The sequence below is a fragment of the Cyprinus carpio genome, chromosome A16 (assembly GCF_018340385.1).
Source record: "Cyprinus carpio isolate SPL01 chromosome A16, ASM1834038v1, whole genome shotgun sequence".
NCBI classification, from domain to species: Eukaryota; Metazoa; Chordata; class Actinopteri; order Cypriniformes; family Cyprinidae; genus Cyprinus; species Cyprinus carpio.
In genome coordinates, this window is record NC_056587.1 from 21784649 (window position 1) to 21796653 (window position 12005).

The 12005-nt window shown below is 36.6% G+C and overlaps 1 protein-coding gene across 1 annotated transcript in view; it reads left to right on the forward strand.

The window, feature by feature from the left end:
- Positions 1 to 12005, forward strand: part of myom3 (myomesin 3) — a 56783-nt gene that overhangs the window by 9703 nt on the left and 35075 nt on the right. Inside the window, 7 exon segments of the mRNA XM_042773324.1 lie at positions 3032 to 3185; positions 4347 to 4504; positions 4600 to 4689; positions 5415 to 5453; positions 5612 to 5679; positions 9875 to 10015; positions 10239 to 10400. Coding sequence (XP_042629258.1) covers positions 3032 to 3185; positions 4347 to 4504; positions 4600 to 4689; positions 5415 to 5453; positions 5612 to 5679; positions 9875 to 10015; positions 10239 to 10400 — 812 coding nt within the window.

Below are 12005 nucleotides of genomic sequence, written 5' to 3' on the forward strand. Positions count from 1 at the left end.
TTCTGTTTGTCTCCCGCTGCATTCGCCTGCCATCGGGATTCACAGCGAGAGCCTCAGCCAGCGTTTCTGCTGACGTGACAGCCGGTTAAATGTCAGTGTTCATCTCTAAATGAATTCTGACTTCAGGGAAGGTTCACATTCAAATCATCCTTTGAAACCTTTTGTGAAAAGTTTTAACTTTTGTGCCGTGTTGAAAACCCTACGATGTTCCCTGTCAAAAATGACCAGCCTACAAAAAAATTGCTTATAAATCTCTATTATGCTATATTATTACCAAATATTGGGTTCAATCTTTTTGTCAGCTTGTTTTGTTTCTGTTAGCACAGGTTTTGTGTTTCTTTTTGATTTTAGGCCGGTCATTTTTAACCAGAAAAACTGCCAATTTGCCATTTTGTACAAAATAAAAGCACTTCAAGACAAATTTCCTGTTTTGTTGAAATCACAACAAAAGATAAAACAAGAGAAAAATATAAATCTATGAATAAATTTACAACAAAAATAATAGAAAACGAGATCAAATAATTGTATTGTCTAAAAAATACACATCTTTATTTTGTTATAAAAATAAATGATTAAATATGCTTTTATTTTGTACAAAATGACACGAAGTCAAACTTGTGGTGTTTCTGGTCAAAAATTACAAAAAACTCAAAAAACTCCAAAATCAAAACTTCAAAATAAAACAATAAATTTAGAGTAAGCTGCAGTTTCTTTGTAATTATTTGTGAAATATACTACCATTTTCTGAGTTTCACTGATTTCAGTCTGTTTTTCACACAAATCTTAATCATAGATAGCTATAAAAAAATAACATACAGATTATATGGACTAATATACAGGTCCTTCTCAAAAAATTTGCATATTGTGAAAAAGTTCATTATTTTCCATAATGTAATGATAAAAATTAAACTTTCATATATTTTAGATTCATTGCACACCAACTGAAATATTTCAGGTTCTTTTAAATTGTTTTAATACTGATGATTTTGGCATACAGCTCATGAAAACCCAAAATTCCTATCTCAAAAAATTAGCATATTTCATCCGACCAATAAAAGAAAAGTGTTTTTTAATACAAAAACAATTCAACCTTCAAATAATTATGTTCAGTTATGCACTCAATACTTGGTCGGGAATCCTTTTGCATAAATGACTGCTTCAATGCGGCGTGGCATGGAGGCAAATCAGCCCTGTGGCACTGCTGAGGTGTTATGGAGGCCCAGGATGCTTCGATAGCGGCCTTAAGCTCATCCAGAGTGTTGGGTCTTGCGTCTCTCAACTTTCTCCTTCACAATATCCCACAGATTCTCTATGGGGTTCAGGTCAGGCAGAGTTGGCAGGCCAATTGAGCACAGTAATACCATGGTCAGTAAACCCATTTACCAGTGGTTTTGGCACTGTGAGCAGGTGCCAGGTCGTGCTGAAAAACGAACTCCATCTCCATAAAGCCTTTCAGCAGATGGAAGCATGAAGTAATCTCCTGATAGCTAGCTGCATTGACCCTGCCCTTGATAAAACACAGTGGACCAACACCAGCAGCTGACATGGCACCCCAGACCATCACTGACTGTGGGTACTTGACACTGGAACTTCAGGCATTTTGGCATTTCCCTTCTCCCCAGTCTTCCTCCAGACTCTGGCACCTTGATTTCCGAATGACATGCAAAATTTGCTTTCATCCGAAAAAAGTACTTTGGACCACTGAGCAACAGTCCAGTGCTGCTTCTCTGTAGCCCAGGTCAGGCGCTTCTGCCGCTGTTTTCTGGTTCAAAAGCACACGCCTGTGCACGGTGGCTCTGGATGTTTCTACTCCAGACTCAGTCCACTGCTTCCCCAGGTCCCCCAAGGTCTGGAATCGGTCCTTCTCCACATCTTCCTCAGGGTCCGGTCACCTCTTCTCGTTGTGCAGCGTTTTTTGCCACACTTTTTCCTTCCCACAGACTTCCCACTGAGGTGCCTTGATACAGCACTCTGGGAACACCCGCCTATTCGTTCAGAAATTTCTTTCTGTGTCCCTTACCCTCTCCGCTTGAGGGTGTCAATGATGGCCTTCTGGGCAGTAACCTCTTACCCATGATTGCGGTTTTGAGTAATGAACCAGGCTGGGAGTTTTTTAAAAGCCTCAGGAATCTTTTGCAGGTGTTTAGAGTTAATTAGTTGAATCAGATGATTAGGTTAATAGCTCGTTTAGAGAACCTTTTCATGATATGCTAATTTTTTGAGATAGGAATTTTGGGTTTTCATGAGCTGTATGCCAAAATCATCAGTATTAAAACAATAAAAGGACCTGAAATATTTCAGTTGGTGTGCAATGAATCTAAAATATGTGAAAGTTTAATTTTTATCATTACATTATGGAAAATAATGAACTTTTTCACAATATGCTAATTTTTTGAGAAGGACCTGTATATATAGATTTGATGGTGTTTTTTGTTCCTTCCCCATTTATTACTTTAGCATCCTTGAGATACTTTTATAGCTTTTATTCATATTTTGAATTTGTTTATATTTTTATATTGTCCACTTTCATTTTAATTGGTTAATTTTTTATGCGTTTTTTGTCTTTTAAGTATTTATGACCAGCTTGCAAAAAATAGCTTATAAATTGCTTTGTTATGCTATATTATCTAGTATTATAATATAATACAATATAATATAATATAGCATAACAAAGCAATTTATAAGCTATTTTTTGCAGGCTGGTCATTTCTGCCTAAGATGGGAAAAAATCCCCAAAAAAGTTATCTAAAAAAATTTCAGGAAGTTGTTATTCCCTGTGTGATCAAAGTCAGTAAGTTTAAGTCCAGTTTGGACTAAAACGCCAAAATGACTGGAATGCAAAATAAATAAATACACTTACTACAAATTAATTCAATCATACAATTTTAAATTAAAATAAATTATTTAAAAATAAAAACAACAGTTAAACCCTAAAACATACTAAATAAATTAAAAAAAATTACTTACAAAAAAAAAAAAAGTAATAACATTGCATCTTGCAACCAAGACTGTTTCTTTCCTTTGACCCCAGGGAGGCCCTGAGAGAGACGCTGTCCAGTGATGAGCTGCACCAGAGGGACCAGTGGACGCTGTTCGGGAACGAGGCTGAGAAACTGGAGATCGGTGTGATCAGAAACCAGCGTGTCGTCCGTGAGCGAGTGGATCGATTGGCTCTGCGCTGGGAGGTGAGTGAGTGACTGAGAGCAGCGTTAAAACTACAACAATCACAGCTCTGCAGCTCTCAAGACACCTGAGCTCTTTCACTTTTAGATTTAATGGAATAATTTATCCTGATATGAGAATTCTCTTCAATTAACACACCTCATGCTGTCTTTCCTCACCCAGTTCAACTAAATAAATTCAAGACATTAAACTTCAACATAACAAAAAAAAAAACAAAAAGTAAACGGGGACAGAACAAAAAACACCACAAAAGCATTATAAATTAGTTTTTAAATATTAATTAATTCTGTTATAAAATTATATTATAAAGCTTTTATGACAGATTTTTGTGAAAAACACTTGTATGTAACAGGGATATTATAGTAAACTCAAACCATTAAAAAAATATATATTTTCTAAACATTATTTGAAAGGAAAAAAAATAAATTTTATTAAAAAAAAAACATCACTAATAATAAATAAATTAAATTAAACTACATGATCAAAAAAAAAAACAAAAAACAAAAACTGAAAAAAAAAAAGAAATAATATAAACAAAATAAAAATAACAAAAAAAAAAATCAAAATTATTACAATTCTAACTAATTAAAATGAAAGTAGACAATATAAAAATATAAACAAATTCAAAATATGAATGAAAACTATAATAGTATCTTAAGGATGCTAAAGTAATAAATAGGCACAGAACAGAAAACACCATAAAATCAATCGAAATTAATCCGTATAACTTGTATGTTATATTTTAAAGCTTTTTATGATAAAATTTGTGCGAGACTTGTTTGAAAAACAGATTGAAATCAGACTAAAATTCAGAAATTGGTAGTATATTTATAAAGAAACTGCAAGTAACACTTAATTTAACATGAAATTTTGAGGTAGACTGAAATAGTATTTCGTATAAAAAAAAAAACACTTATTTACAACTCACAATATTGTCTTTTTTTATTACAATAAAACTAAAACAATTACAAATTATTTTGTAATATTGTAATATTTCTCAGTTTCATTTAGTTCAACTTGATGTACTAAAATAACTAAATAAAAATTAATGAAAACTATAAAGACAACATTTTTTTTTTTTTTTTTTTTTTTTTTTTTTTTAATGTAAGCTTTGAAATGACATCCGAGTGAGTAAATGATGACAGAACTGCTTGTTATCCCAGGCCGAGAGAAAAGCTTCACTGCACATGAAGTTCATTGAGGATCTGAGCATGAAGGCTCCTGATTTCCCCGTCCCGCTGCGGCCGCACGCGGTGTGGGCCGGGATGGACGTCAAACTCTCCTGCTTGATTCAGGGCTGCCCGGTTCCCAGCATCACATGGTGAGAGTCTCAGCGAACCTGTATCTCCAAAACTAAAGAGCCTCGATCTCCAAAGACAGACGTGTGTGACAGCAGAGTGTGAATCTTGTCAACAGGTACAAGGATGATGTTCCTCTCCGAGGTTCCCTTCCGTGGAACTACAAGCTGACGCAGAAGTGCGGCCTCGACGTTTTAGAGATCAGGAGGTGAAGCTAAAAACATACAGGAGTCTTCCTTTATTCTGTTTACTTATAGCATCATTAATATACTATTCTAGTTTTTATTATTTATTTTATTTTCCTTTTTTTTCTTTTTTCTTTTTTAATGTGTCTATATAGATTTCATTCATTTTTAATTCAGCTTTAGTTTACTTTAAGTTAAACTAAACAAAAATTAGAAATGTTGCCTTGGCAACTAGCTGAAATAAAATATAAATTTTTGTTTTTTTGTAATATTTATTTTATAATTATATTAATTTTTTTTATATTATATTATATATAATTAATTTTAAAATATTAATTTTATCTTATCTTTTATTTAATTTTTTTTTTTATTTTAATTTTTTATCTCTTATTTAATTTATTTATTTATTTTGGTTTAACTTTTGTTATGTTGAAAACACAAAAAAATATGCATTTTTAAGATATAAATATAATATATTACAGTGTAAATAAATAAATGTACAACAAAAATCACAGTCATATTGCCTGAAAGATACATATCTTTATATTAATGTAATAAATAAATATTTTCACAAAAGATTCCTCACAGCTTATTTTATCTCAAGTAACGATAATATTTTTTTTATTATGTTTTAATTTTAGAACAGATCTGTCTCAGAACAGATTGCAGATACTTTTATTTTGCACCTCCTCAACAATAAAAGATGTCTGTTGTCAAATTTAGTTTTCTTTTTCTCGTTTCTTCTCAGATGTTCTGCTGAAGATGCTGGAGAATACAAGTCTCAGATGTTCTGCTGAAAAACAAGGATAAAACAAGAAGTTCTCTGGGAGATCCCACGTACAGCCCAAGTCTCCAATAGAAAACTGATAGCCAACTCTCATCATGGATTCTCAACATGATTATAACACTATTATTATAACTTGAACTGATTATTCTTCCTTCAAAATACTTTATTCTTCCATTTGCAGCACATGAAGGGGCCGAGGCGAAACTGAAGCGCTCGTGGACGCCCAGTGAGTGCCTTTGCTCTTCTTAATGCAAAATAAACTGTATTTTAATTGTTTTCAAAATAACCAAGAATTTCTAGCAACCACATATGCAAACCCCTGGAACAATTTTATAGCAACTACATGCACTAAGTTTCACCACCTGCATAGCAACAACTGGAACAACCACAATAGCAACCCGCTGGAGCTCTACTTTACTGCAATAGCAACCACCTGGAACACTAAGTAACTGCATAGCAACCACCTGGAACACTAGCAGCAACCACCTGTACCTGCATAGCAACCTAGTACCTGAACACTAGATCGGAGTATACTGCATAGCAACCACCTGGAAAACTTAAAACTAGTTGCCCACGTGGACAACCTAGTAACTGCATAGCAACCACTGGCGAACCTAGTAACTGCATAGCAACCACCTGGAACACTAGTAACTGCATAGCAACCAGATGGAAGACTAGTAACTGCATAGCAACCACCTGGAAGACTATAACGACTAGCAACAAAAACACATGGACGAGTACACTGCAGAGCAACCAGATGGAACACTCCTAGTAACTGCATAGCAACCCTGGACACACTGGATAACACTAGTAACTGCATAGCAACCCACCTGGAACACTAGTAACCTGCATAGCAACCACCTGGAAGACTTAGTAACTGCACTAGCACCACTAGAACACTAGCTACACGCATAGCACCAGATGGAACACTCTAGTAACTGCTGCATAGCAATCCATAAACCTGGAACACTAGTAACACTGCACATAGCAAAACCAGCCATACCTGGAAAACTACTAGTAACCTGCATAGCAACAAACCACCATGGAACACTCTAGTAACCGCAACCACCTGGCATGCACCACCTGGGAACACTCTAGTAAACTGCATAGCACCACCTGGAACACTCTAGTAACTCTTAGTAACCACCTGGAACACTATTAGCAACCAACCTGGAACACTATAACTAGTAAACCGCAATACATCATATAGCATACCTGCATGGAACCACTAGTAACACCTGCATAGCAACCAGATGGAACACTAGTAACTGCATAGCAACCAGATGGAACACTCTAGTAACTGCATAGCAACCACCTGGAACACTAGTAACTGCATAGCAACCAGATGGAACACTCTAGTAACTGCATAGCAACCAACTGGAACACTCTAGTAACTGCATAGCAACCAGATGGAACACTCTAGTAACTGCATAGCAACCAGATGGAAGACTAGTAACTGCATAGCAACCACCTGGAACACTAGTAACCCGCTAGCAACCAGATGGAACACTCTAGTAACCGCATAGCAACCACCTGGAACACTTCTAGTAACCGCATAAGCATAGCAACCACCTGGAACACTAGTAACTGCATAGCAACCAGATGGAACACTCTAGTAACTGCATAGCAACCACCTGGAACACTCTAGTAACTGCATAGCAACCACCTGGGACACTCTAGTAACTGCATAGCAACCAGATGGAACACTCTAGTAACTGCATAGCAACCACCTGGAACACTAGTAACTGCATAGCAACCACCTGGAACACTAGTAACTGCATAGCAACCACCTCCTGGAACTCTAGTAACTGGACATAGGCATAGCAACCTAGTACCCGCAACACACTCTAGTAAACCTCGCATAGCAACCACCTGGAAACACTCTAGTACTTACTTACTGCATAGCAACTGCCAGTAACGATGCATAGCAACCACCTGGAACACTAGTAACTGCATAGCAACCACCTGGAACACTAGTAACTGCATAGCAACCACCTGGAACACTAGTAACTGCATAGCAACCACCTGGAACACTCTAGAAACTGCATAGCAACCAGATGGAACACTCTAGTCACAATACTCAACTGCTTAGCAACCAGACAGAACGTATTAGACCGCATAGCAACCACCCTGGAACACTAGTAACCGCATAGCAACAACCAGATGGAACACTAGTAACTGCATAGCAACCACCTGGTAACCACCTGGAACACCAGTAACAGCAAACATATAAAACAATTAACTAACTACATAAAAAACACCTAAAACAATAAAAACCACATAAAAAACACCTAAGACTAGTAACTGCATAGCAACCACCTGGAACACTAGTAACTGCATTACATAACACAACTAGTAACTGTGCATAGCAAAACCACTGGAACACTCTAGTAACTGCATAGCAACCACCTGGAACACTCTAGTAACTGCATAGCAACCACCTGGAACAGCAACCAGACAGAACGTATTAGCAATTCCATAGCATCAACTGCTTAGCAACCAGACAGAACGTATTAGCAATTCCATAGCAACTTCCTGGAACACTCTAGCAACTGCATAGCAACCACTGAACAGTCTAGTAACCATATAGCAACCACCCTGGAACACGCATAGCAACCACTTCCACTATATGAAAAATAATAGATTTTAGAAATTTAGCCTTAAGTTATGTGTATATATAGGTACAAAAGATTTCAAATAAATGCTGTTCTTTTGAACTTCCTTTATCCTGATAAATAAAATCTGTCACGGTTTTCATTCACAGCAGGACAGCACAACTAACAATTGTCATAATATTTCACAATATTACTGTTTTTACTGTATTTCTTTTCCCCATACATTTTTAATGGTTTTAACCATTTGTAATGTATTATTGCAGGACAGCACATAATAAGAGCAAAAACGACTTCATTACTCCATCCAATATAGCTACAGCATTTTCAAACAAATCTGAATTCCCGATACAGCCCTTCTGCTGATATGAGAGAACATAACATTCATTTGCATTTGCAAGCACGTGGAATTGTGTTGTCGAATCACTTCCATCACTTCCAATTTCATCTCGCCTCAATTACCTGTTCCATCACCGAGAACGATAGCTCAATAAATATCACGTCTTCTCAAACATCGTCAGCATCGGCCCTCTGTGACGGCCCCGCGCAGGGCCGTGGCATTTGTCTCATCACACTAACATTTGTCCTCGTCCTTGGGATGGATTTCAGTGCTATTTGCTGGGAATGGAAATCTGAAGGAAAATGAAACAGTTTTTCCATTACACTCCAGTGATTTTCTCCACTCGTACAGCATATGGCTTAATTGAGTCCCTTCTTACATTCATTTTCACAGCCTGACGAATGCAAGAAGAACACGAACAAAAGCTACTTACCGCCTGTCGCTTAACAAATGTAATTAAAAGTGACTGAATTGAAACATTAAAAACTTGATTCCTGTAGAGGCTTCATTTTTTCATGCTGAGTTAAAGGTAGAAGTGGGAGGTGTGGATGAGTAGTCTTATATCAGAGAAATGGAATGGTGATTTTTACTGGAAATTCAAGGGGAAACACAATATACATACTATATAACTGTGGTAACATCAACATGCAGAAACTGAAATCAGCTAAACCTGTAAAAAGATGAACTACTCTGACATTTTTTCTCACAATTGCAAGTTTATATCATGCAACTTTGAACTTTTTCTCACAATTGCCAGTTTGTATTTCGCAATTCTGACTTTCAATTTCTTGTAATTCAGATTTTTTTTTTCAATTGCGAGTTTATACTTTGCAATTCTGACTTTTTTTCTCGCAATTGCATACATATAAACTCACTTCTGCTTGTTATAAAGTCAGCAGAATTTGCAATTGAAAGAAAAAAAAAATCAATGTGAGATACAAATTTGCAATTGAAAGAAAAAAAAAATCCAATTTGGGGGGAAGAGTCAAAATTGCAATATGAACTTGCAACTGTGAGAAAACATTCAGAATTGGGTGATAAAAGGCTCAATTACCTTTTTTATTCAGTCCAACTAATGAAGCAGAGCGGGATTTACAAGCCTGCTTCGACTGCACTGACTTGAGTGTTTCTGAAGCTTCGGCCACCGATCTTGACGAGCTCACGGATTCTGTAACATCATAAATCAGTTTCTATGAGGATATTTGCATCACTACCAGGACTCATTTAACTTATAACGACGACAAAAAGTTTTGGTTCACTGCAAAACTCATATAGCTTCATCAGGCCAAAGAGGATGCCTACAGGAGTGAAGATAGAGTCTTCTTTAAACAGGCCAAAAACAACGCCTCTTAGCGGTTTTTAATTCACTGTAACCCACGGCTTCTTGAGTCTTATTGCTTTAATGAATTGTGAGTATGAAGTCAGAAGAATATAATTTTGCTAACTTTTCCTGTTCTTTCTCGTCCTAGTCTCAGTTCCAGAGCCGGACGCTCAGCTGGCCTCCACCTTTCCTCCAACATTTGTGAAAGAAGGTGATAACTTGGTTCTGCAGTGCAGTTTCACCACAGCTTTACTGCCGTTCCAACAGGATGTGACCTGGTACAGAGACGGTGAGACGCTCGACATGGAACTTTATATCTAATCGAAAGATATTTTGAACACTAGTAGATGCTTTTATCCAAAGTAACATCACAAGAATGTTATCTTACAAGACTCACAGAACAACAATGCCAAGTTAACCACAGAGCCACAACCTTGCAACCACTGAGAACACTCTAGCAACAGTATAGTAACCAGGCGGAACATGCGTGTGACATAAATCTGTGTGCTCAGGGCTGGTGTTGCGTCAGTCCAGTCGTGTGGAGCTGCAGACGGGTCTGCGATCTGCCAGTCTCACCCTGAAGCGAGTGCACAAGGAACATGAAGGCCTGTACAGCGTCCGCCTGCGCACCTGGGACGGGACCGTCGAGCACAGCGCCTACGTCTATGTCAAAGGTCAGATCCTCAGATACTCCTAGTATTTTAAAATTTGTCATAGAAAGTTCATAACTAGAGATAAAATTATGGAAGTCTGTTTCCCAACTGAAAAAAAAAATTAAATAAATAAAAAAGGTAATTGGTACTATTGTCTCCCAATTCTGACCTTTTTTCTTGCCATTCTGATTTTTTTTTTTTTTATTGCGAGTTTATACTTTGCCATTCTGGTTTTATTTTTGCAATTCTGACTTAATTCTCACAATTGCAAGTTTATGTCTCGCGATTCTGACTTCTACCTCCCAATTCTGGGTTTTTTCTCGCAAATGCAAGTTTGTCTCACAAATCTGCCTTTTTATCACAATTGCCGGTTTATATGTCGCAATTCAGATTTTTTTTTTTTTTTTTGCAATTGTGAGTTTTTTTACTTTACAATTCTGATATTATTTTCACAATTCTGACTTTTTACTTGCAATTGCCTGTTTATATCTTACAATTCTGACTTTTTCTCGCAAATGAAATTTTTATATCTTGCAATTCTTACTTTTTCTTGCAAATGCAAGTCTGTCTCGCAAATCTTTTTTTTCTCACAATTGCCAGTTTGTATCTCACAATTCTGACTTTTTTCTTGTAATTCAGTTTTTTTTTTCAATTGCGAGTTTATACTTTGCAACTGACTTTTTTCTCGCAATTGCAAGTTTATATCTTGCAATTTACTTTTTTCTTGCAATTGCAAGTTTATATCTTGCAATTTACTTTTTTCTCAAATTTGAAATCTTACAACTAACAATTTCTTGCAAAACTTTCAACTTGCAATTGCAACTCACAAATCTCACAATTCTGACTTTTTTTTCATGTTTTTGAGATATAAACTCGCTTTTGCTTTGTTATAAAGTCAGAACTGATTGATATAAATTTGCAATTGAAAGAAAAAAAAAATCCGATTTGGGGGGAAGAGTCAAAATTGCAATATGAACTTGCAACTGTGAGAAAACATTCAGAATTGGGTGATAAAAGTCTCAATTACCTTTTTTATTCAGTGGTGGAAATGGGCTTCCATATAAAATAGATGAGTTTAAATTGAAAGGCTTCAGAAAATTACTGGACATCTAGGAAAAAAAACACTTTTACATCACACAATCTGGTTTTTTGCTCTCAGGCAGAGCGAGAAAGAGCTGAACTGATCATTTGTTGGGTGTCATCACTCCAGATTATTGGCAATTGAAGAAGTTTAGTGTGTTACAATTGCCGCCTGTCTCTCCTAATTAAGAAATGTAAAACTTGAACTCCTCAGAGACATAATTCTCATGAATCTCTGATGTTCTTTCCAGTGCAGAGTTTCCCTGCCAGCGTAAGTCCTTAAAAGCAAAGCGAGGACAGGAACTGAATTTCCTGTCTCATTAAAGGAAGTGGGCCGCTCTGTAAGCCTGCAGTGTAGTAATTAGAAAGTGAGCTTCACTCTGCTGCGCGTGACATCCTCGCTTAATCTCAGAGGAAAAATTTGCATTACAAATCTGCCAGGTAACAGGAAGGAGCCGGAGGTTGCTCTTATGAGTCTGTTTCATCCTTGTTGGTGGCGATTAAACAAATAAGAGCGTGAGAAGCCCTGCAGCCGTCCTATTTATT